The sequence below is a fragment of the Oncorhynchus mykiss genome, chromosome 7 (genome assembly GCF_057628025.1).
Source record: "Oncorhynchus mykiss isolate SJ-2025 chromosome 7, ASM5762802v1, whole genome shotgun sequence".
In the NCBI taxonomy this organism is placed as follows: domain Eukaryota; kingdom Metazoa; phylum Chordata; class Actinopteri; order Salmoniformes; family Salmonidae; genus Oncorhynchus; species Oncorhynchus mykiss.
Genome location: NC_143028.1, coordinates 16,084,681 through 16,111,584, shown reverse-complemented (window position 1 = coordinate 16,111,584; position 26,904 = coordinate 16,084,681). Strand labels below are relative to the sequence as shown.

General features: G+C 43.5%; 1 protein-coding gene across 1 annotated transcript; it reads right to left on the bottom strand.

Annotated features, from left to right (window-relative positions):
- Window positions 1-328: 328 nt before the first annotated feature.
- Window positions 329-5,962, bottom strand: LOC110527484 (desmin). The gene is made up of 9 exons (XM_036982929.2): window positions 5,104-5,962; window positions 3,742-3,802; window positions 3,233-3,328; window positions 2,691-2,852; window positions 2,189-2,314; window positions 1,698-1,918; window positions 1,229-1,272; window positions 796-884; window positions 329-448 (listed from the first exon to the last, which is right to left on the bottom strand). The coding sequence occupies exons 1-9, from the start codon at window positions 5,715-5,717 to the stop codon at window positions 407-409; spliced, it is 1,455 nt and encodes a 484-aa protein (XP_036838824.1). The 5' UTR covers window positions 5,718-5,962; the 3' UTR covers window positions 329-406.
- Window positions 5,963-26,904: the final 20,942 nt, after the last annotated feature.

Below are 26,904 nucleotides of genomic sequence, written 5' to 3'. Positions count from 1 at the left end.
ATTTTGTCTCCCCTTCTCACCTGTTTCACCCCCTGCCCTGTCTCCTTTTCCCTAGACACATCTCTCCCTTCTCACCCCTCTCCTCTGTCTCTCTGTCCATTGAGAACCCTCCTCATACTAGCGTCAGCCTTGTGATAGAACGTACAGTATCATATATATAGTCATAAATAAAGGCAAACGGTGCACATAGCTGTAGTAGGAAGTTACAAACAGGTCGGCTCGTACTTGAAGTCACCCAGCCTTTTGACTATTTCATTGGAGCGAGTGACCTTTGTGTCTTTAAAGACTTAACGTCTTTGAAATAAGAACAACTAAAGGGTCACCAGGGTGAGTTGATAAAGTCCTTTTCGTTTTTATTTAGTCTTTTTGTCTTCCCTCAGTCTTCATCTTCTCTTCTGTTTGTCTGTTACATGATATCCTGCTGGTGCTGTGTTGACTCAGAGACCACCTATAGGGGGAGACAAAGAAGATATTTACTGTAACGGGAGGAGGAGAAAGCAGGGGTGGTGTGTATTAGAAGTGAAATAACAAGCCTATTATACTATTGGGAACGATACAGGTGTGATGTAAAGTTGCAATGTGTGTTGGTAGGTAAGTATGGCTTGTGAGAACTTGACTCGGGTGGAAGGAAAACATTTTGTGGATTGTATTGTTGTCAGCGAGGGGAGAGGAATTTGAGATATTCTCTCAAATACATGTCTGTGCAAATACAAGTCTGTGGGTGTGTTTGTAAGCTATCTCTGTTTCACTCTACAAACAGGGGTATCTCTATGTCAGGGGGTGTGTGTGTGTTACCTCTCCGTCACGGGTCTCGATGGTCTTGATAAGGACACTTTTCTTTGAGTGTGACTCAGCAACGCGGTGATGATGCTCTGGGCTCGTTTCTATCCAGACAGACAACCGTGGAATTAATACTCATCATCTTTTACATCTCATCTCTCACCTTTTTTTGAACATCTCTGTTCACCTTCTTAATATTGTGCCACCCCTTAAAATCTATTTATGAATGGTTCTATTTATGCGTCAGCAGTGAGGGGTCAAGTGAGGATCATTTGAAGTTCAAGCCTGTCACTTTTGATTTACGGTGAGGTAAACAAGCACTGCAAAAGATTTAGCTACTTGTATCAATTGTGCCCTCTTGTGGCTCGATGCTGTAACTCATCTTATTTTGCAGCAGCGTTTGACAAAATAGAGCGTGCGTGTGCGTTTGTGTGTGTGTTATTCTTACCACGGAAAGTCATGGTGGAATAGTTCTGTATGGGCAGGGAAATCCTACAGACGGAGAGAAAAGGGGGATGTCAGTTTTCAGCAGTGATACCAAATACCGTCCTCATACAAGATTATTCATCACCTCTGTCCTCAACCCTCTCCTCCTTTCTCCTCACTCTATTCCTTCAGCCCACTGCCATTGTCTTCTCTTTCTTCCCCCTCTCTCCTGCCCTCCTATCTCTCCATCTCTCCTGCCCTCCTCTATCTCTCCATCTCTCCTGCCCTCCTCTATCTCTCCATTTCTCCTGCCCTCCTCTCTCCATCTCTCCTGCCCTTCTCTATCCCTTCCTCTCTCTTTCCCCTGCTTCTCTCTCTCCTGCCTCCCTCCTCCTGCTTCTCTGTCACCTATCCCCACTCCTCCTCCCCCATTTAACTTGCTCTCCTCCTCCTCCTTCCTCTCTCTCATCTCCTCTTCTCCCTCCTCATACCTGCTCTCCTCTCCCTCCAGCAGTTTCCTGTAGGTTGCTATCTCCACGTCCAGGGCCATCTTGACGTTGAGCAGGTCCTGGTACTCTCTCAGGTGCCTGGCCATCTCATCCTTCATGTTGGCGATTTCAGCCTCCAGACGGGAGATGGTGTCCTGGAACCCGCCGGCCTCCCGCCCGTGGCGCTCCTCCATCTCTCTCATCTGCCTCATCAGAGACTCATTCTGCAGGGAGGGGGTTAGGGGTGGGGTAAGAGGAGAGATGGAGGGGGTTAGGGGGGAGGAGAGAGGGGTAGGAGGAGCAGAGAAATTAGAGAACGAGATTGACATGCTTCTTGGACGTGAACTTGCAGACCAGGGAAGGAACAAATGAAGAGAATGAGAAGGAGAGGAATGAAAGCGTGGTGGCATGAGTTATGAAAGTACAGAAGGATATGGGGAGGAATAAATGGTGTCGTGAGAAGAGGAGAGAAGTATTCAGACTGAGAGACTTACGGTGCCTTTAAGTGAGTCAATCTCACAGGTGTAGGACTGGAGCTGGTGTCTGAACTCCATGGTCTCCATCTTGGCCTCCTTCAGAGCCTCATTGTTCTTGTTCACCGCCTGGTTCAGGTCTGTCACCTATAGGTCAGCAGGGGTCAGAGGTCAACAGGAAGTACAGGAATCAACAGGAATCAATTTGCCTGACATCACAATAACGGCACCCCCCAGAGTGCCAGAGACATTTTCTAGTAAATCGAAGAATTTGACTGATCTGATCTCTCTCTTTCTCTCTCGTTCTATATCTCTCCCTCTCTCTCTTTCACTTTCTCTCGCTTTCTCTCTTGTTCTCTATCTCTCCTTCTCTCTCTCTGTCTCTCTTTCTCTCACTCTTGTTCTCTATCTCTCTCTCTTCCCTCTCTCCGTCTCTCTTTCTCTCTCTCTTGTTCTCTATCTATCTCTCTCCCCCTTCCCCCCTCTCTCTTTGTCTCATTCCTCAACCCCCCCCCCCCATCACCTTAGACTTGTACCACTCCTCGGCCTCCGAGATGTTCTTGGCGGCGATGCCCTCGTACTGAGCCCTGATGTCCCTGAGGGCAGCTGTCAGGTCCGGCTTGGACATGTCCATCTGGATCTGCACCTGGGTCTCCTGCATCTGGGACTGCATCTCACGGATCTCCTGCAAGTGAGGTGGGGAGGGAGGGGGAGGTGGGGAGAGGGGGAGGTCAATAGGTTTAAAGTGGAAGAAAGTAGAGGAGGAGGAGAGAGAGAGTTGGAGAAGGAGAGAGAGTTGGAGAAGGAGAGAGAGTGGGAGAAGTCAATAGGTTAAGGTTTCTACAGCTTTCTCTTCTCCATTGTCTGTTATGAAGCATACACACACACAAATAGTGTTTGTGTGTGGTGTGTCTGTGTGTTTGTGTGTGTGTGTGTGTGTCTTTGTTCATTCCTACCACAGAGAGACAGACAGATGGAATGACCAATGACTGGATACATTGACAGATAGACAGACCAACTGTAATAACACATAGCACATTAAAATACACAGACTGAGTAACGTACCTCCTCGTGAATCTTCTTGAGGAAGGCGATCTCCTCCTGTAGCGTCTCGATGCGTCTCTCCAAGTCTAGACGGGCCAGAGTGGCAGCATCAACATCCTAGAACAGACAGACGTTAGATTAGATTCATTCAACAGACATCTCACTGGGAAAAAACTGATTGAACCAACATTGTTTCCACGTCATTTCAACCCCCCCAAATAAGTGTGATGGCGTTGAATCAACGTGGAAAACTAAGGGCATTTCGTTTTTTTTTTCCCACCCAACTTTTAACCTAAATCCAATGGTATGGTGATTTTTGTTGTTGATTTAACGTTAAATTCACATTAGCTGACAACTCAACAACAAAAAAACCTGACGTTGAACTGAATGACGTCGGTGCCCAGCTGTGTGGCAGTTTCAAACGACTATCCAGTCTACATTCAGATTAAAAGCAGGGAAAATACTAGTAGTGAGACATGAACATGTTCTCATATTCAGAATCTGTGTTGATTTAATAGTGTTGGACTCACAGCTCTGAAAGCAGCCAGGTTGTTCTCTGCGTCCTCCCTCTGAAGGATCTCTTCCTGCAGTCTGGATACGCAGTGGAACAAAGAGATGGAGCGAGACCCGATCACAATTGTGTCTTTTACATGTCCGCCCGCACCTTTTACCAAACATTTTTTTGTTGAACCTTTATTTAACTAGGCAAGTCACCCGTCTAATAACAAGTGATTTGTCACCCAGGAATTGTTTGATAGGGACTTTAAGACTGCTGTGTGGATCTAATGTGCAAATGTGGTCTCAATCCAATCCCAGGCCCCATTTTGAATACCAGCTCTAGATGTCACAGGGGGCCGTACAGACAGCTAGAGAGATCTGGATTATATCTGTCTGAATACAGATGTTTTCATTCCTGGCCTTTTATAGAGTCGCACCGCGGCGCCAGTAAGCGACGGTAAGGACATGCCTCTGTAAGGGCTAGAGGCTTAGGCCATACCCTAATGCGAGAAGGAGGCTGGCTTTAGTCTTTCAGAAGGAGGCTGGGTCTAGTCCTTCAGGGGTTAGGTGGAGGACGGATCTTGTTGACTTAATTGGAGTTGGAACAAGACTCTCCCTCTCTGCACTTGTGTGCCTCTTGCTTTCTTCGCCAGTCTTTATTCATCAGTGAATAATAGTGCTCCTCTCCTATTTCACGGGTTGAATGAGAACGCCACGGAAGATTCTGTGCCTTCACTCAAGCCACACATGCACTGCGTATTTAATGTTATCTAGGCCTACACTTCAACAGCAGAGGATGCATGCCGATCTCGCAGCTATGCAAATGGCAGTAAGACTATCACACACTTGAAGAACCTGAAGCAGAAGCACTTCCTATTTTACCTACAGTAAGAATCCAAATACACAACGTCTCCAACAGCACCTCACAGTCAGTCCACTTGTACTGAGCGATATGACCAAGTTTAAAAATACTTGCCGTGACCACAACAAACAAACCACAACAGCTAATCGAGAGGCGCTGACTGAAATCCCAGGGGACTGTATGCATGAACCAGCCGTGACATCAGTGCTGCTTTTGGTGGCTGAAATGTCACGCTTACATTATACTAGGATCTTCACTTCTAGAGTTCTCCTCTCTCTAATCTTACCCACGATCCTCTCCTTCCTCCACTTATCCACCAATCAGAAACTACACCCCTGCAGTCTTACTGAGCAATTCATCAATCAATCAAATGTATTTATAAAGTCCTATTTACATCAGCAGTTTCACAGTAACTTCTAGTTACCGTATTTCTACCCAACTCTTCCTCCTTCTCCTCCTACCTCCTCCTTCTCTTCCTCTCCCCCCTCATCCTGCTCATCTCGCTTCTCTTTCTCCCTCCCATCTTTCCTACCTGAGTTTGAGTTTGTCCAAGTCTTCGCCCAGGTTGTCCCTCTCCACCTCGACGCGGCTCCTCTGATTGGTCAAGGCCTCCACCTGGCGACGCAGGTCCCTCATCTCCTCTTCGTACAGGTCGGCGATGCGTGTGGGTTCACGCCCCCGCAGCCTCTCAATCTCCACCACCAATGTAGCATTCTGCTGCTCCAGGAAGCGAACTTTCTCGATGTAGCTGGCGAAGCGGTCGTTCAGGTGCTGCAGCTCGACCTTCTCGTTGGTGCGCGTGTGGAGGAACTCCTGGTTCAGTGCGTCGGCCAGGCTGAAGTCCAGCGTCTCCCCCATCCCCGCGTAGGACCGCGAACCGTGGGCGGTCGATGACATCACAGGTCCGCCAAAGTGAGACGAGGTGCGGTAGCCGGAGTAAGAGGGAGAGGCAGAGGTCTTGGTGACTTCGTAGACCCGGGAGGAGATGTGGCCGGAGCCGCCATGTCCGAGTCCGAGCCCCCCGCCCGAGCCCCGGCTGCTGTAGAGGGAATGGGACATGGCAGGGCTGTATCCTGCGCCAAAGGTGCGGCGGTAGGAGGAGGAGCCAGACTGGGCCGACTGAGCAGAAGAGCGGTAGGAGCTCATGGTGGAGTGCAGAAGGGTCTGGGCTGGAGCAGGAGAATGTTCTGGGCTGGAGCAGGAGAAGGGTCTTGGCTGGAGCAGGAGAATGTTCTGGGCTGGAGCAGGAGAAGGGTCTGGGCTGGAGCAAGAAAAGGGTCTGGGCTGGAACAGGAGAAGGGTCTGGGCTGGAACAGGAGAAGGGTCTGGGCTGGAACAGGAGAAGGGTCTGGGCTGGCAGCTGGAGTGGACTGGAGCAGGGAGGCTGACTGAGGGACACACAGGACTCACTGGCTATTTGTAGTATCTACCTCCTCATATCCCCTCCCTCAATACCCTCCCCTCTTTCCATCTCTACCCCTCTCTTCCCCTCTCTGTCTGTGTCTCTATCTCTCAGTCTCTCATCCCCCCCCTCTCTCCCTCTCCAGTATGGGCTGTCACGGGTCCTGGTGTGGGGTATGGTATTTGGTTCAGATTGTGTTCCAGAGGGAGAGAAGAGGGTTCTGGGAGGCTGTGTCCACCCTGACCGTCACAGCAGCATGACTGAGCTCACAATGGCCAGCTAGACCTCAGCTCAGCAATTGGACAGCTTCATGTCCACACCCCAGCTCAGCCCTAACCTTAGCCTCAACCATAACCATAACCCTAGCTTCATGTCCACACCCCGGTTCAACCCTTACCCTTGGGTTAGGAAGGGGTCTATACTACATCACTCAAGGCTAGGATGATATCAATGCTACTCTTTTGCTCTTTCATTTCTAAATGGGTTTGTAGAATATAATTTGTTGTATTGTTGCTCTGTCTGTTGTAGTTTGATGGAGCTGATTGGTTGATTCAGACATGCTCCAATGACTCATGTTCTTCAGAACATTAGGTTTACTGGATAGCTAAATACGAAAGCATAGTCATTCATTGACAGCATGTAGTACACAATACACCATATTAGTTCACCCTACATCATTTGAAGTGCTTCCGCAGGGAAGACCTGGCTTCACAGAGTTCATGACAGAACAGTTTAAAGATGGGTTTAAATGCTGCATCATCCACACATGGTTAGGCAGAGTGCTCTTCTCAGTGGGGGAGGTTAGGCCAACCTGCCTTAAAAAGGAAAAGCATCCCAAAGAGGAGAGAGAGGTATGTGCCTGGCCTGCCCTCTCTCCTCCAAGAAACGAGCAAGAGAGCCATCATCGTTCCTAAGCAAAGTGTGGCCTAAACAAAGGGGTGCCATTAATGATGATGTCATCATAAACATCTGTCACAGCTCTCACTGGCTGACGGAAGGGGGCTTTAACTTTCTAAGGACATCGTATGGACTACGGATGCCATGATGGGACGAGAGGAAAAAATACATTTCTCAGGAGACCTTATCCTCTCAGATTAACCCCAGACTCTAATGACTTTTATGGAGAATTGTATGTATTGGTGAAGTCAGAAGACAGACAATCCCACTTATGCAAGACGCTTTGGGTTTAGCCCTTGAGGCTCACATTGCTCCTAGGGGCTGAGTGTGATAAGCCACTATCTACCTAGAGAGCGGAGTGGTGCTATACCACTATAGAATTATCACTGAACTATCACAGTGGATTATTGTAATGTTTGTTTATTTGTCTATTAATCCCATAAGGGATGGGTTGCCAATTGGCAATTTGGCACACAAATTAAATATAATAATTACATTTTTTCATTCATTCATTCACCCACCAGTAGTATCACATAGGGCACAAAAACCTACCCCAGAGGCCATCACTGTGGGGCCCAATGAGTGTGTGAGGTGTGCAGTGATGGCTCCTCCCCTACCCCAGGCCTGGTGGTGTCAGAGCTACAGCTACAGCTGAATTCGGAAATTTACAAACACTTAGGTTGGAATCATTAAAACTCGTTTTTCAACCATTCCACACATTTCTTGTTAACAAACTATAGTTTTGGCAAGTCGGTTAGGACATCTACATCTACATCTACTATGTGAATGACACAAGTCATTTTTCCAGCAATTGTTTACAGACAGATTATTTCACTTATAATTCACTGTATCACAATTCCAGTGGTTCAGAAGTTTACATACACTAAGTTGTCTGTGCCTTTAAACAGCTAGGAAAATTCCGGAAAATTATGTCATGGCTTTAGACGCTTCTGATAGGCTAATTGACATAATTTGAGTCAATTGGAGGTGTACCTGTGGATGTATTTCAAGGCCTACCTTCAAACTCAGTGCCTCTTTGCTTGACATCATGGTAAAATCAAAATAAATCAGCCAAGACCTCAGAAACAAAAATTGTAAACCTCCACAAGTTTGGTTCATCCTTGGGAGCATTTTCCAAATGCCTGAAGGTACCACGTTCATCTGTACAAACAATAGTACGCAAGTATTAACACCATGGGACCACGCAGCCGTCATACCGCTCAGGGAGGAGACGCGTTCTGTCTCCTAGAGATGAACGTACTTTGGTGCGAAAAGTGCAAATCAATCCCAGAACAGCAGCAAAGGACCTTGTGAAGATGCTGGAGGAAACAGATACAAAAGTATCTATATCCACAGTAAAACAAGTCCTATATCGACATAACCTGAAAGGTCGCTCAGCAAGGAAGAAGCCACTGCTCCAAAACCGCCATAAAAAAGCCAGAATACGGTTTGCAACTGCAAATGGGGACAAAGATCGTACTTTTTGGAGAAATGTTCTCTGGTCTGATGAAACAAAAATAGAACTGTTTGGCCATAATGACCATCGTTATGTTTGGAGGATAAAGGGGGAGGCTTGCAAGCCAAATAACACCTTCCCAGCCGTGAAGCACGGGGGTGGCAGCATCATGTTGTGGGGGTGCATTGCTGCAGGAGGGTCTGGTGCACTTCACAAAATAGATGGCATCATGAGGGAGGACAATTATGTGGCTATATTGAAGCAACATCTCAAGACATCAGTCTTGTTAAAGTTTGGTCGCAAATGGGTCTTCCAAACGGACAATGACCCCAAGCATACTTCCAAAGTTGTGGCAAAATGGCTTAAGGACAACAAAGTCAAGGTATTGGATGGGCCAAAATTCACCCAACTTATTGTGGGAAGCTTGTGGAAGGCTACCAGAAATGTTTGACCCAAGGTAAACAATTTAAAGGTAATGCTACCAAATAGTAATTGAGTGAGTGTATGTAAACTTCTGACCCGCTGGGAACGTGATGAACGAAATAAAAGCTGAAATAAATAATTCTCTCTACTAATTTTCTGACATTTCACATTCTTAAAATAAAGTGGCGATCCTAACTGACCTAAGACAGGGAATTTTTACTAGGATTAAATGTCAGGAATTGTGAAAAACGGAGTTTAAATATATTCGGCTAAGGTGTATGTAAACTTTCAACTTCAACTGCAGATCTACCAGACTGAACACTGTGTTCACAGTGGAACAGACCCAAGCAGAGCAGTCTCTCTGGGCTTCCTCAACACTCAGCAGAGAGACAGTCAAGACATGTAAACAAAGAGCAAAGTGCTACCTCCAAATCCTCTTCCTTTCTTTCAACTCTCCTCCTCGTCTTCCATCTCTCTCTCTCTCTCTCTCTCTCTCTCTCTCTCCCCCCCTATCGCTCTCTCTCTCTTTCTCTCTCCATCCTTCTCATACTCTCTCTCTGTCAAGGCATGTAAACAAAGACCTGTGCTTCGGCCTTCCTCCTTTTCTTTCTACTCTCCTCCTCTTCCATTCCTGTCTCTCTATCGTCCTCCGCTCTGTGCGTCCCAGCACTATATAAGGCCGGGTGCTGCTGGGTCTGATGGTGGTGGTGTTAAATGACCAGCAGATGGAGACTAATATGAATGAGAAGCAGAGCAGGGCAAGACCATGTTTATGATCTCTGTGTGCTTTGTTATGGACTGAGCCAGAGAAAGCCTGGACTGAGCCAGAGAAAGCCTGGACTGAGCCAGAGAAAGCCTGGACTGAGCCAGAGAAAGCATGGACTGAGCCAGAGAAAGCATGGACTGAGCCAGAGAAAGCCTGGACTGGAGTCAGAGAAAGTGCATGGACTGAGCCAGAGAAAGCCTGGACTGGAGCCAGATAAAGTGCATGGACTGAGCCAGAGAAAGCCTGGACTGAGCCAGAGAAAGCCTGGACTGAGCCAGAGAAAGCCTGGACTGAGCCAGAGAAAGCCTGGACTAAGCCAGAGAAAGCCTGGACTGAGCCAGAGAGAGCCTGGACTGGAGCCAGAGAAAGTGCATGGACTGAGCCAGAGAAAGCCTGGACTGGAGCCAGAGAAAGTGCATGGACTGAGCCAGAGAAAGCCTGGACTGAGCCAGAGAAAGCCTGGACTGAGCCAGAGAAAGTGCATGGACTGAGCCAGAGAAAGCCTTGACTGAGCCAGAGAAAGCCTGGACTGGAGCCAGAGAAAGTGCATGGACTGAGCCAGAGAAAGTGCATGGACTGAGCCAGAGAAAGCCTTGACTGAGCCAGAGAAAGCCTGGACTGAGCCAGAGAGAGCCTGGACTGGAGCCAGAGAAAGTGCATGGACTGCTGGATCAAGACGATCTGATCGTCCTTCCAGTTATTATCCTGGTTTTGGTTGCAAGGCCAAAGGGCAAGGACATAAGCACCGTTGGCCGTCACCAAGTAGGTTTATCTCCATTTTAAAGGCCTTTGGACTGATACTACGTGAAACATCCTACTTTTATTGAGATGGTTGAATCGGTTTTTGCTATTCCAAACGTTACAGAGAGTAGCGCAATTTTTTTTTTAACCACTGTTAGATGTTCATTTACCATACTATTTCTATTTGTATTTATTGAGGATCCCCTGTTAGCTGTTGCCATGGCAGCAGCTATTCTTCCTGGGGTCCAGCAACATTAAGGCAGTTATATACAATAACAAAGTATCACATGACATTACATTTCATAACACTTTTCACAACACATTGAGAGTGTGCCCTCAGTCCACTACTCTACTACCACATATCTACAATACAAAATCCCTGTGTACCTGTGTGTCGAGTGTGTGTCTTATCATGTGTATGTGTGTCTGTGCCTGTGTCTCTTCACAGTCCCGCTGTTCCATAAGGTGTAAATACTGAGGAGTAATTTCTGTCTGTTAGAAAGCCCTTTTGTGGGGAAAGACTCATTCTGATTGGCCGGGCCTGGCTACCCAGTGGGTGGGCCTTTTTCCCACTGTGGTGGGCCCCTGCCCAGTCATGTGAAATCTATAGATCAGGGCCTAGTTCATTGATGAACTGTAACTCGGTAAAATTGTGTAAATTGTTGCATGTTGCGTTTATAATTTGTGTTCAGTATACTTCTCTTCCCTGTTTAAGTGTTCTATGTGTTCAGTATACTTCTCTTCCCTGTTTAAGTGTTCTATGTGTTCAGTATACTTCTCTTCCCTGTTTAAGTGTTCTATGTGTTCAGTATACTTCTCTTCCCCGTTTAAGTGTTCTATGTGTTCAGTATACTTCTCTTCCCCGTTTAAGTGTTCTATGTCTCCATTTAGTCCCTTTAACCCGTGTGCATCTTTGTTATATCTCCCTCTCCCTCTTCAGGTGACACCATTGTGCTCTACGATGCCGGGCGAGCAGGACCCCTGTTCTCTGACACTCTAAAATGAACACACGGCAGAATGGGAACCAAAGCCCTCAAACCCTTCCAGGCAGTGACATTCCAGTCAGGCTGCGTCAGGGGGGAGCAAGTCCCTGGTAGGTCTACTGTACACTGAGCGCACAAAACATTAGGAACACCTTGCTGATATTGAGTTGCACCCCCTTTTTCCCTCAGAACATCCTCAGTTCATCGTTGGCTGAATGTCCTTTTGGGGGGGGGGGGGGGGGTGGACCATTCTTGATACACACAGGAAACTGTTGAACTCGGAAAACCCAGCAGCGGTGCAGTTCTTGACACACTCAAACTGGTGCGCCTGACACCTACCCTGTTCAAAGGCACTTAAATATGTTATCTTGCCCAGTCACCCTCTGAATGGCACACATACACAATCCATGTCTCAATTATCTCAAGGCTTAAAAATCCTTATTTACCCTCTAATGTTTTAACTGTGCAACAGGGTTGGGGAAGCTACTCTGAAAATATAATTTGGCAAGCTAAAGTTATCCTTAAGAAAAATATAGTTTACCTTCTACTGCAGTGAGCTAAATCAGGGTAGTCTTAAACAAATCTACTTTGAAACAAAATTATAAAACTCACACACATTGTTATGGGCTTAAAACCCCGTACCATGTCAGATATAGAGTTGAAATGTATTACATTTTGAGTTTGCATCCCAATATTACACTTTATATACATCACAGAAGACTCAAATATAACAAAACTGTTTGACATAGAAACACCGGATTTTCACGATTAAAAAAAAGTTGAAGAATTATGAAATTATGAAAAATATGGATAACATTCCACCCATGAGGCCACTGGGTCATTTGCCTGCAGGAAAGAGCTACCTTTAACAATATATATATATATTGCACCTTTATTTAACCAGGTAGGCTTGTTGAGAACAAGTTCTCATTTACAACTGCGACCTGGCAAGATAAAGCATAGCAATTCGACACATACAACAACACAGAGTTACACATGGAATAAACAAATATACAGTCAATAATACAGTAGAAAAGGAAAACAAAAAGTCTATATACAGTGTGTGCAAATGAGGTAAGATAAGGGAGTTAAGGCATTACATAGGCCATGGAGGCAAAATAATTACAATATAGCAATTAAACACTGGAATGGTAGATGTGCAGAAGATGAATGTGCAAGTAGAGATACTGGGGTGCAAAGGAGAAAGACAAATATATAAATACAGTATGTGGATGAGGTAGATTGGATAGATGGGCTGTTTACAGGTGCAGTGATCTGTGAGCTGCTCTGACAGCTGGTGCTTAAAGCTAGTGAGGGAGATATGAGTATCCTGCTTCAGTGATTTTTGCAGTTCGTTCCTGTGGCAGCAGAGAACTGGAAGGAAAGGCGACCAAAGAAGGAATTGGCTTTGGGGGACCAGTGAGATATACCTGCTGGAGCGTGTGCTACGAGTGGGTGCTGCTATGGTGACCAGTGAGCTGAGATAAGGCGGGGCTTTACCTAGCAGAGACTTATAGATAACCTGTAGCCAGTGGGTTTGGTGACGAGTATGAAGCGAGGGCCAACCAACGAGAGTGTACAGGTCGCAGTGGTGGGTAGTGTGTTGGGCTTTGGTGACAAAACGGATGGCACTGTGATATTTAAAAGTTACTTTGAAAAAGCGGTTCCCTACATCTAAACTACTTTGTGATAAGTTATCAGATGTAAATATGAAGTGTCGTAGACTGCAAATTGCAAGGTCACTTTGGGGTCATACAGACGTAGGATCTCAGTCTGAGCCAGTTTGCTACAGCAGGAAAAAAATCATGCAGCAACAGGAAATGTGAATTACTATGTCAAATTAACAGAATGTATAATTTTGCATATTAAACTTGAAAACAATGTTTCAAGTGAGAATTAGACAGGTCTGTTGCAAAAAAAAAGAAAGTAAATGATTGCCTACAGTACTTCAACCATATATGATTTTCTTGCAAAAAGTAGTGTGTAGTGTGTAGTTCCAGTACTTAGCTACACCTCTATCTACACTAGTTCACTACTTCCCAACACTGTTGAGCACTACACTATAATGTTGATTACGTGCTCTAAATGAATGTACTACAAGTCCATCTCAACCAGTAGATGTCAGTCATGTAACACGTGTGAATGTGGGCTTCATTCATGTTTCTTCCATCAATCAACACGCCCCCATTGCATTGACCAAAAATGCATGTCTGGTCTTAGATATCCAAAGACCACATGATTATATATGACAGTCCACCAGAGAAGTGCTACAGGGACTCCTATATAGGATATAGGACCCACAGTACCGACCACCACAGATCTCTCCAACCCCTGTTGAACCCCAGAGAGGTTCAGTTTCCATGTTTTCCCCCAATCTGTCATAGTACATTTCATTAACCCCCGAGGAGCACCAGGCCCTTTCAGGGGGGTCATCTAACACCCGCAGCTCAAACAGAGCCACTCTGACCTTCAACCTACTTCCCCAGCCTGCAAACAAAATGAAACCGGCTCCCTGTCGTGCTGAAACGCTCACCCTCCATTTGGGGTCTCTGAACTCTCTGTCTGAGGGACGGGAGAAGAAGTGTGTGTGTGTGTGTCCGTCCGTCCGTCCGCCCGCCCGCCCGCGCGTGCTTGTGGGCATGCGTATGGGCACGTGTTTAACTACACTTGTGAGGACAAGAAGTCTCCACGAGAATAGTTAAACAAAGAAAAAGTTGACCAGAGAAAAAAAGCTATTTCTAGGAGGTTTAGGGTTAAGGTTAGAATTCAAGGGACAGAGCTGGTCAAGAGGTAAGGTTGCTGTCTCCCTGGGTACATGTGCATCCAACACAGTCCTTAAATGTTGATTTCTCACATAGATGCACACATTCATTCAGGTAATAGACCATGTAACTAGGCCTAGGACCGTGTAGGCTATAGTAGTTATGGGTTTCGTGATTGTGCAATCGTTCCAAATCCTCCCTGACTCTCTTGGCTTCGTTTCACAGTGAGCATAATGGGAGTTTTCCAGCAATTGTAAAGGGAGTTTTGCAGGAACATATACTAATAACATCCACATGTGACGTAAAGCTGTAATTTCTATATTTATATTCCATAGTAAACGATACCTATTGTGATTTTTCAGCCGTAATGAGACGCTGCTTCCCTCCTCAGAGTTGCAGATGAGTCTGTACCCTGAGATTGTATTACTCATACGCCACGACTCACTTATTGTGAAAACACTTTTGTACCAAATAGTATGGCGAAAACATAAGAATTCCTAGTATTAGGCATCCATTTCCATGTTTGTGTCTTTGACTGCCAAGAACTTTGTTTCCATGGTATTATGTTAAATACATTTCTAAGAACAGCAGCCTTGGCTCTAGAAAGGGGAAGAAGGATGAAAGGTATTTTCCTGGTCAAATTTGAACCTTGAACTCAATGCACTCCATGGCAGGAAGTGGTATCCATATAAGGAGCATAAGATGGTTTCCTTTTCCAGTTTTGTTCAATCATGGCTAATGTTTCAAAAGTCTTAAAGCGCATTTGAAATTGACTGAGTAAAACAAACCAATTCACAGTCACTTGTTCATGGCGCCAAAGGACTCTTTCTATTGGATACATATTCAATCTATGCGTTTCAAAATGCAATATGCACTTTACTTGATATGATTTTCTTGTCATTTTGTAATGATACCATTTCTTTTATCGCTTTGGTACATTTCCACAACTCTTAATAAAAAAATCTCAACAGATCCTGCAAAAAGGCAGTTTGTTTCAAAACTCTAGCCACATTTTCAATTGACTAAGTGCAACACACGAGATCATAACAGTCACTTTTTCACCAGACTTAATCCGTGTTTCATATTGCAATGCATTTTCATTTTAAAGTCTTTGCATTTTACAATGCAATGCTCACAATACTTTTGATATGATTCTCTTCTATTTTGTTAGAATACTTCATCTGACTGCTCTCAATTGATGACCACTTAAACGTTTGGTGAACCTAGAGATTTTACATGTCAACTGGTTTGTCTGCTGCAGATTATGAGAACAACATAATGAAAATGTCTGTGAAGTAGAAACATTAAAAGTATGATATATATATATATACTATTATGATGATGACTATTCTGATTTGACTTCACAGTAAATAAATAAGAAATTGGATAGTGACAAGATCAGATATATGAAACAAATCAAAGTTTATTGGTTGCGTAACCAGATGAGCAGATGTTACAGCAGGTGCCGTGAAATGCTTGTGTTATTTGTTTCGAGCTCCTACAGTGCAGTAATACAATAGCAATACAATGCAATACCAATATACAAATAATCCAGAAAGTCCACAAGAATGAATACATCCCCATACAAAATGAAGTTGCTGGGGTCTGACAGGCTTGATGCAAACCAGTGCCTGCTAAACACGGTTTCTTTCCATTATTTTTATTTGATTAAGTTGTAAAAGATGTCTTCAATGATCACATCTTTAATCACAAAATTATGGAATTATGTGTTACGTTCCCCAGTTTTTGTGTTGTGGGTTCGTATGTGTGTGAATTTCAGGAAATGTCTTCCTGGAATCCTAAAGCAGCTGATTGGTCCGCCCTATCGCTGATTGGAGCTCTGACCACTCCCTCTCGTCAGGGGAAACAGCTGTCTCTTCAATTACCAACTCCTTCTCCAGCTTGATATAAAACAATTTTCCGTCTTCAGGGAGGGGAGCTTCTTTTTATGTCCTATGTTGGTCAGTGAATGTTTTGTTGATATTATTTTGCAGCTGCGCCTTCAGAGGTATGTGTATGCCAATTGGACTTAGTGGATTCTGGTTATTGAAATTGTTCACTTAAAGTATTGGTAAATTATTCTGTTTCAGTTGTTCCCAGGGGGGGAAGGGGAACGCACGTTGGGAGTGTTTCGGCAAGAGGCCCGCAGGCGTTTTCAATCCGTACTATTGAATCTGTCTATGCACACTAGGTAAAACCTGGGCTGATCACCACCCTGTATTTTGGTTAGTGCTCCAGTTGGTGCTTAAGGTAAGGTAGGAGAGGGGACTCTTTAATATTTACTTTCTTTGGTTCCATCCAGCCCCTTTTCTCCACATTACCGTGTTAAGGAATAATAAATTCCCTGTAAACTGTATTTTTCTCTGCCTCGGTCCTACGATCACATAATTTTTCACTCCATGGGGAGTTGAGATGTAGCGGGGTGTTGTGTTCCCTCATCCAAGAGGTGTACGTAACATGGAATTCAATACTACGTTTCGACTACTTCAATAAACATATCAGTGAATTTGTCCCAATATTTTTGGTCCCCTAAAATGGATGGAAATACCCTCAAATTAAGCTGTCTGCACTTCAACGTCATAGCTCATTGTATATAGTTTGATAACTGCTGAACACTGCATTTCTATATCTTTACATCATATGTATCAATTTGACATCAGTTTTTGTTGGAAGCTGAAACCAAATCATGTGTGGACGTGGCTGTAAATACGATATTGTCCTCCATCAGCCAGTCTGCTTCAATTGGACAAAGTGGAACGAGTCGTTCTCATGTGCTGCCATTTTGGAATTCTAGTGTAGTATCCAAATGCACTGTTGCAATACCTGGGTTGTATATAACAATACATTCCACTCATTATCTGCATTTCCTTCATACACTGTTAGCTGATGTATTTTGTCAAGCAGAGAGGCAGGTGATACTGTATCAGTTGACAAGTCACGTCGACAAGGTGATCTTGTACATTGTTACATGGGGCACAACACCGAGCTACGGTTTTCAGTAGCCAACCGCTTTACAGTAACTTTCTGATTTGTCCTATGTCTTGTATAAGGATAATGGAAATGTAAGACTGGATAGAAATGTGTATATCAAGTTATAGTCAAGTACTGTAGGGGAAATTATATTTACCATCTACTATCCTTTCTATTCAGCACTTCAGAAATAACAGTTTTCAAGTCTATCTTGTATTTTTTTTGCTATTGGATTAAGTAGTTAAAATGACAATGGCGAGCCTATTATCTGTCTTGGTGACTAAACAAAATATGCTGATGGTATTTCACAGAACATGTTGCATGGATGACTCGGGGGTGAAAGATGTGTGAAACCACAATGAATGCTCAAAGGTTCTGAATGTAAAATCAGGGCCATTACAAGTGTTATCAGTTTAGAGTTATCAGTTTAGAGTTTTGACTCACGAAACACATGCTTTGTTTGTAAATTATGTCTGGGTGTTGGCGTGTGCCTCTGGTTATCTTTAAAAAAAAAAAAAAAAAAAAATGTTAAAACAATGTGGTTCCATCTGGTTTGCTTGAAATTAGGGATTTTAAATTATTTATACTTTTACTTTTGATACTTATTGTACACTACTCAAAAAAATAAAGGGAACACTTAAACAACCCAATGTAACTCCAAGTCAATCACACTTCTGTGAAATCAAACTGTCCACTTAGGAAGCAACACTGACAAACTTCACATGCTGTTGTGCAAATGGAATAGACAACAGGTGGAAATTATAGGCAATTAGCAAGACACCACCAGTGTATATTTTAGCAATTACATTTACTTTTGATACTTAAGTATATTTAAAACCAAATACTTTTAGACTTACTCAAGTATTTTACTGGGTGACTTTCACTCTTTACTTGAGTCATTTTCTATTAACGTATCTTTACTTTTACTCAAGTATGACTATTGGGTACTTTCTACACCTCTATATACAACTTACTGTACATCAGAAAAATGTGTCAGTGATTGAAAGAAACAGGAACTGGATGGCTTACAACACAGTATTCTGCACCACAGTGTGGGTATGTGGTTTAGATAAGTTTAATTTATTAGGATCCCCATTAGCTACTGCACATGCAGCAGCTACACTTCCTGGGGTCCACATAAAACCTACAAACACATGGCAAAGTACAAAAATAAGAGTTATACACTGAGTATACAAAATAATTAGGACCGCCTGCTCTTTCCATGACAAACTGACCAGGTGAAAGCTATGAGCCCTTATTGATGTCACTTGTTAAATCCACTTCAATCACTATAGATAAAGGGGAGAAGAGGGGTTAAAGAAGCATTTTTAAGCCTTGAGAGGATTGAGACATGGATTGTGTATATATGCTATTCAGAGGGTGAATGGATAAGACAACATGGTAAGTGCCTTTGAACCGCGTATGGTAGTAGGTGCCAGGCTCACCGTTTTGTGTCAAGAACTACAACATTTGGGTTTTTCCTCGCTCAACAGTTTCCTGTGTATACGTGGTCCAGCACCCAAAGCACATCCAGCCAACTGAGAAGCATTGGAGTCAACCATGGGCCAGCATCCCTGTGGAAAGGTTTCGATAAATTAAATCAAATTTAATTTGTCACATACACATTAGCAGATGTTAATGCGAGTGTAGCGAAATGCTTGTGCTTCTAGTTCTGACCATGCAGTAATATCTAACAAGTAATCTAACAATTTCACAACTACCTTATACACACAAGTGTAAAGGAATGAATAAGAATATGTACATAAAAATATATATGGATGAGAGATGGCTGAACGACATAGGCAAGATGCAGTAGATGGTATAGAGTACAGTATATACATATGAGATGAGTAGGGTATGTAAACATTAAAAAAGTGGCATAGTTTAAAGTAACTGGTTTCATTACATCCAATTGTCATTATTAAAGTGGCTAGAGATTGAGTCAGTATGTTGGCAGCAGTCACTCAATGTTAGTGATGGCTGTTTAACAGTCTGATGGTCTTGAGATAGAAGCTGTTTTTCAGTCTCTCGATCCCTGCTTTGATGCACCTGTACTGACCTCGCCTTCTTGATGTAAGCGGGGTAAACGGGCAGTGGCTCGGGTGGTTGTTGTCCTTGATGATCTTTTTGGCCTTCCTGTGACATCGGGTGGTGTGGGTGTCCTGGAGAGCAGGTAGTTTGCCCCCGGTGACGTGTTGTGCAGACCTCCCTACCCTCTGGAGAGCCTTACGGTTGTGGGCAGAGCAGTTGCCATACCAGGCGGTGCATACAGCCCGACAGGATGCTCTCGATTGTGGATCTGTAAAAGTTTGAGTGTTTTTGGTGACAAGCCAAATTTCTTCAGCCTCCTGAGGTTGAAGAGGCGCTGTTGCGCCTTCTTCACCATGCTGTCTGTGTGGGTGGACCATTTCAGTTTGTCTGTGATGTGTACGCAGAGGAACTTAAAACTTTCCACCTTCTCCACTACTGTCCCGTCGACGTAGATAGGGGGCTGCTCCCTCTGCTGTTTCCTGAAGTCCACCATCATCTCCTTTGTTTTGTTGACGTTGAGTGTGAGGTTATTTCCCTGACACCACACTCCAAGGGCCCTCACCTCCTCCCTGTAGGCCATCTCGTCGTTGTTGGTAATCAAGCCCACCACTGTAGTGTCGTCTGCAAACTTGATGATTGAGTTGGAGCCGTGCGTGGCCACGCAGTCATGGGTGAACAGGGAGTACAGGAGAGGGCTGAGAACGCACCCTTGTGGGGCCCCAGTGTTGAGAATCAGCGGGGTGGAGATGTTGTTTCCTACCCTCACCACCTGGGGGCGACCCGTCAGGAAGTCCAGGACCCAGTTGCACAGGGTGGGGTCAAGACCCAGGGTCTCGAGCTTAATGACGAGTTTTGAGGGTACTATGGTGTTAAATGCTGAGCTTTATTCGATGAAAGCATTCTTACATAGGTAGTCCTCTTGTCCAGATGGGTTAGGGCAGTGTGCATTGTGATTGCAATTGCGTCATCTGTGGACCTATTGGGGCGGTAAGCAAATTGGAGTGGGTCTAGGGTGTCAGGTAGGGCGGAGGTGATATGATCCTTGACTAGTCTCTCAAACCATAGCATCTCCCACCTGTAGCACACGCTCCAGCAGGTATATCTCTCTAGTCACCCCCAAAACCAATTATTTCTTTGGCCGCCTCTCCTTCCAGTTCTCTGCTGCCAATGACTGGAACAAACTACAAAAATCTCTGAAACTGGAAACACTTATCTCCCTCACTAGCTTTAAGCACCCACTGTCAGAGCAGCTCACAGATTACTGCACCTGTACATAGCCCACCTATAATTTAGCCCAAACAACTACCTCTTTCCCTACTGTATTTAAGTTATTTATTTATTTTGCTCCTTTGCACCCCATTATTTTTATTTATACTTTGCACATTCTTCCATTGCAAATCTACCATTCCAGTGTTTTACTTGCTATATTGTATTTACTTTTCCACCATGGCCTTTTTTTTTGCCTTTACCTCCCTTATCTCACCTCATTTGCTCACATCGTATATAGACTTGTTTATACTGTACTATTGACTGTATGTTTGTTTTACTCCATCTGTGTCGTTGTATGTGTCGAACTGCTTTGCTTTATTTTGGCCAGGTTGCAATTGTAAATGAGAACTTGTTCTCAACTTGCCTACCTGGTTAAATAAAGGTGAAATAAAAAAGCACTTCATGATGACTGATGATAGTCATTTAGCTCAGTTTCCTTAGCTTTCTTGGGAACTGGAACAATGGTGGCCCTCTTGAAGCATGTGGGAACAGCAGACTGGGATAAGGATTAATTGAATATGTCCGTAAACACACCAGCCAGCTGGTCTGTGCATGCTCTGAGGACGCGGCTAGGGATGCCGTCTGGGCCGGCAGCCGTGCGAGGGTTAACAAGTTTAAATGCTTTACTCACGTTGGCTGCTGTGAAGGAGAGGCCACAGGTTTTGGTATTGTCCTCAAAGCGAGCAAAATTGTCCTCAAAGCGAGCAAAGAAGTTGTTTAGTTTGTCTGGGAGCAGGACATCGTGGTCCGCGACGGGGCTGGTTTTTCTTTTGTAGTCCGTGATTGACTGTAGACCCTGCCACATACCTCTCGTGTCTGAGCCATTGAATAGCGACTCTACTTTGTCTCTATACTGACCCTTAGCTTGTTTGATTGCCTTGCGGAGGCAATAGATACACTGTTTGTATTCGGTCATGTTTCTGGTCGCCTTGCCCTGATTAAAAGCAGTGGTTCGCACTTTCAGTTTTGCACGAATGCTGCCATCAATCCACAGTTTCTGGTAGAGGAAGGTTTTAATAGTTGCTGTGGGTACAACATCACCGATGCACTTGCTAATAAACTCGCTCACCGAGTCAGCGTATTCATCAATGTTATTGTCCGACGCAATGCAGAACATATCCCAGTCCACATGATCGAAGCAATCTTGCAGCGTGGAATCAGATTGGTCGGACCAGCGTTGATCAGACCTGAGCACGGGCGTTTCCTGTTTTAGTTTCTGTCTATAGGCTGGGAGCAGCAAAAATGGAGTCGTGGTCAGTGCTTTGTATGCATCGTGGAAGTTAGAGTAACAATGGTCCAGGATTTTTTCCATCCGGGTAGTGCATTCGATATGCTGATAAAATTTAGGGAGCCTTGTTTTCAGATTAGCCTTGTTAAAATCCCCAGCTACAATGAATATATGTGGTTTCCAGTTTACATGGAGTCCAATGAAGTTCATTCAGGGCCATCGATGTGTCTGCTTGGGGGGGATATATACGGCTGTGATTATAATCGAAGAGAATTCTCTTGGTAGGTAATGCGGTCGACATTTGTTTGTAAGGAATTCTAGGTCAGGTTCCTGTATGTTATAATCACACCACGTCTCGTTAATCATAAGATGCTTGTTTCTGTCGGCGCAATGCGAGAAGAAATCAGGTGGCTGTACCGACTCCGATAGCGTGTAGAGTCCATGCCCTGACAAATTCAGGCTGTTCTGAGGGCAAAAGGGGGTGCAACTCAATATTAGGAAGGTGTTCTTAATATTTTGTACACTCAGTGTATATAGGAAAGACACCAAGAGACAACAAAATACTAATTGCACACTATTCATATATACATATTAATATTCTTATATACAGTAAAGTTACGTTTCATCTCTAGAAAGGGGTGAGGAGCTGTGATGCTTTTGCCTGAGTAACCTCTGGTGACAGAGCATTCCACCATGACATGGCTCTATACATAACTGAGTGACGTATTAAATCTGTTTTTGGTTTGGGTACAGTGAAGAGACCCATAGTGGCATGTCTGGTGGGGTATGTCTGTTTGAAGTGTATGCAAATAGACTACACAATTGGTTAGGCATTTTCCTGAGCAGGATAAAAGAGAAGTAGACAATTTCTCCTCAACCCTCAACCACGAAAGATGATCATGCATGTTGTTGATGTGTGGGGGTGCCTGTGCGTGTGTGCGTACGTGGATGTCTGTGTGGGATTTTCCAAGCATTTCTCAGCATTCCATTTGAAGGGCTCACAACCACAGAACTGAGTCAGTGCAGTCCCATATCCTACGACAGACTGTGAAGCCTAAAAAGCCCAAAATCCCTACGTACTGTAGAACATCAATGCCATGGCACTACTTCTTCATACATGGGTCAGTGAATTAATGAGATTGATAGATGAATAGTTGGCAAACGATCAATACGTGCACTTAAATGGCCTGTAGATATTTCAATATCTCTTGCTATACCTGAGAGCAAAGTAACATTCAACCTCCAAAAGAGCTGTTGACGGATAGCCATTTTTGTTAGCTACCAATAAATAAGCATGATTTAACTACTAAGTATAAAAACAGACTTATTTTTCATTGTGGCAGCCGTAGATTACACTTTAACCAGATGAGATTGAACCTTTCACTTGCTTGGACACATTAGTAGAGGCTGCTTTGTAACCCGATCTGACCGTGAAACCCTAACACAGGCTGCAGAGGAAACGAGGAGGAAATCTGATGCTGTAAGAGCCTCTGAGTAGCTCTGTCCTAAATGGATTTGTGCCGGGCTAGCTGCTATAGTCCTCCTAAAGGAGAAACACACAGACCACCACAATCTGTAGTCTATGTGGATGGTAATAAAGACACGTTGAAGAATAACAGACATTTGTATACACCAGTGATGCATTTCAAACTTTGTTACATGGGCTATGTCTGTTCAGTGTTCAATTGCATAGTTCAGTGCTACAACAATGACACATTCTTCTGTTATTCATTTTCATATTCATTTTTAATGGTTTAAAGACGGCTGACCCTCGTGCTCAGGTAAATTGAGTTAAATCTATTTATTTCCTCCTACTGACGTTTGTTCCCTGACCACACTATCATCTTTTAGTTTCTCTTAAGAGGTCCTCGAGTTTGTTGCATGGACTGGTCTGTTCCCTTTGTCCTGTGACAAACGTCTCGGTAAAAAGCTCTGATACTATGAATAAAATGCTCCGTTGTCTCTGGTAGGTCTACAACCGGATGTAGCGTTTCCTTAGCTGTGTTCTCTGTGGGGAGTGTTGTGTAATAGCCTGGTCCTCTACGGTATGTGAGTAATGCAAACTCCCCTCTTTCCTGCAGCTGGAATGCTGGCTATGCCAGACGCCAGATCCACCAGACCTACCACCGTCTCCACACCCCACCAGGCCCCCAGCCCACCCAGCCCTGCCTACACACCATGATCATACACAACAGATGTAGCAGTGGGTAAACCCAGAGTGTCGTGGGTAAATAGGTAGGTATCCTTGTGCAAAAACACTTCTCTGACTTAATATGTGGGTTAACGTAATTCACCAAATTAAAAGGTGGTTGTTTGCTTTCGTTGACTTGAGTGTAGCCCCCCCCCCCCCCCCCCCCCCCTCTAAATCACAGATTCACAGCCCCAGATCAATGGCCAAAAGCCAGCAAAGCCCTTCTCAAACAGAAAACGGGGTAAGTGAATGTGCGTTCTCGTGTTGCTTTGAAGTAACCTCCTCCTTTTGTATGTTCCTAATACTGTAATAACTTTTTAAGAACATGCATGCATACTCTTAGTTGCAGTATCGTCAGGTAATTCTAGTGGGAACTGGGAACTGGGAAGTCAGAACATAGGGAAGAGAGTTTGCTTTGCTTTGCTGAATGAGGAATGGACAGACCAAACATACAGATCACATTTCAGAGATCCTGGGCCAACTATCTCAGGAATTATAATTGGCAACAAAAACAAGATTGGAAGGAAGTTCTTTCTCGATACATCCAACCTAATTCTGACTAGGAATATGGATCGGAGATGGTTTAATTTAAAAAATATTAAGAGTTATGGAACATAGTTGAACTCCTTCTCCCCTCTCCCTGATGTACAATGACTAACTGCTTGCCCTACAGTACAGAAACATAATTTACTTTAAGTTAACTTGAGTCACTTCAATTTAGTTAACTTAGTGAATTGAATTTAGCTGCTGAGACCTAGAAGAGAGAACATAATGTGCCAATCAGAATTCTATTCACACCAAAAAGGCGGAGGTTTAAAGAACTACTACTGTTGTGTAGTGGGGATTTACATTGGATACTACGTATGTTCCAAATTGTATGTTCTATCAGAATCTTTCACTTTGCCAGCTCTATTGTGGATCCAGTATTCTGGTACAAGGAACGTTGCTACCAACACAAAGTAGGAAACACAGACTGAGTGAGTGGCTGGTTCCTATCAGAAGACAGCTGCTAATGAAATCCAAGAGGCACATGATACTGTTGTTGTTATGTTTGAGGGGGTGGACTAGGAAAGGAGGGGGGTTTCCACTGGTAGGGCCTTACAAGGTCAACTGTAACACTCACACATATATACAGTATATAAATTTACCAAAAAATATATGGGGGATTGAAAATGATGCAGACAATTACATTGATAGAAGCCACAATCTGCAAGAGTGAAGCTGATCTACCCCCCCCCCCCCCCCAAAAAAAGTATTTTATTATATATATATATATATATATATATAATATATATATATAATATATATATGCCTCACCTGTCAGGTGGATGGATTATCTGAGGTTATTGTCCTAGTGTCTGGTGGAAAACAGACTGAACCAGGTTTTCCTCTAGGATTTTGCCTGTGTTTTGCTGTCTTTTTTTATCCTGAAAAACTCCCCAGTCCTTAACAATTACAAGCATACCCATAGCATGATGCAGCCAACACTATGCTTGAAAATATGGAGAGTGGTACTCAGTAATGTGTTGTATTGGATTTGCCCCAAACATAACACTTTGTATTCAGGACAAAAAGCGAATTGCTTTGCCACATTTTTTGCAGTATGACTTTAGTGCCTTGTTGCAAACAGGATGCATGTTTTGGAATATTTATATTCTGTACCGGCTTCCTTCTTTTCACTCTGTCAATTAGGTTAGTATTGTGGAGTATCTACAATGTTGTTGATCCATCAGTTTTCTCCTATCACAACCATTAATTCAACTCTGTAACTGTCCCCATTGGCCTCATGGTGAAATCTCTGAGCGATTTCCTTTCTCTCCGGCAACTGAGTTAGGAGGGACACATGTATCTTTGTAGTGACTGGGTGTATTGATACACCATCCAAAGTGTAATTAATAACTTCATCATGCTCAAAGGGATATTCATTGTCTGCTATTCTTTTTTTTTTTTTTTTTTACCCATCTCCCTGGTCTTTGTGGTTAAATCTGTTTGAAATGCACTGCTCGACTGAGGGACCTTACAGATTATTGTATTTGTGGGGTACACAGACAAGGTAGTCATTCACAAATCATGTTAAACTCTATTACTGAACACAGAGTGAGTCCATGAACTGAACTACAATTGATTATGTTACTTGTTAAGCAAATGTTTAGTCCTGAACTTATTTAGGCTTGCCATAACAAAGGGGTTGAATACTTATTGCAGCATTTCCCAAACTCAGTCCTCGGGACCCCAAGGACTGCACGTTTAGTTTTTTTGCCATAACACTACACAGCTGACTCAAATGACCAAAGCTTGATGATTAGTTGATTATTTTAATCATCTGTGTAGTGCTAGAGAAAAACCAAAACGTGCACCCCTTGGGGTCCCGAGGACTGAGTTTGGGAATCCCTGACATATTGACTGAAGACATTTCAGCTTTTCGTTTTTAATTAATTTGTCATAATTTCAGCCTGTAACACAACAAAATGTGGAAAAAGTAAGGCAATGTGTGTGCATATATATATATATATATTGTATATACACATTTTACACATTTTAACATACATGAATAGGACTGTCTACAACAAAAGACCACTGAATGGTACAGATCTTTTTGTATATTCAAAGATGCAGTGGTGTAAAGTAACTGCAGTAACGTTGAAGTACTACTTACATAGTGTTTGAGTGGTATCTGTTCTTTCCTATATTTTTTTATATTTTGGACAACTTTTACATTTACTGCACTTCATTCCTAAGGATCATATGTACTTTTTCCTCACTTACATTTTCCCTGAGTCGTTACATTTCAGATGCTTAAGAAGGACAAGGAAAATTGTCCAATTCATGCACTCATCAAGAGAACACATGGTCATCCCTACTGCCTCTAATCTGGTGGACTCACTAAACAAATACTTTTTTTGTAAATTATGCTGGAGTGTGCCCCTGGCTATCTGTAAATAAATAAAAAATACAAGAAAATCGTGCTTTCTGATTTATAGCGTTTACTTTTAGTTTGATACTTAAGTATATTTAAAACCAGATACTTTAAACATTTACTCAAGTACTATTTTACTGGCTGACTTTTACTTGAGTCTATTAAGGTACTGTAACTTTACTTTTACTCAAGTATGACAATTGGGTATTTTTTTCCTCCACTGCAAAGACGCTTATTCTTGATAAATATCAGGTGAATTAGTAATGGTTTCCTCTAGCCTAGTAAATCATTCAAGAT

What these genes read in the sequence shown, in the direction of transcription:
- LOC110527484 (XM_036982929.2), bottom strand. Translation starts at nt 5,717, where the DNA reads ATGAGCTCCTACCGCTCTTCTGCTCAGTCGGCCCAGTCTGGCTCCTCC. An exon ending in TTGGACAAACTCAAACTCAG is followed by an intron (nt 3,803 to 5,103) that starts GTAGGAAAGATG and finishes CTGCGTATCCAG; the next exon opens with ACTGCAGGAAGAGATCCTTC. An exon ending in TCAAGAAGATTCACGAGGAG is followed by an intron (nt 2,853 to 3,232) that starts GTACGTTACTCA and finishes CCTCACTTGCAG; the next exon opens with GAGATCCGTGAGATGCAGTC.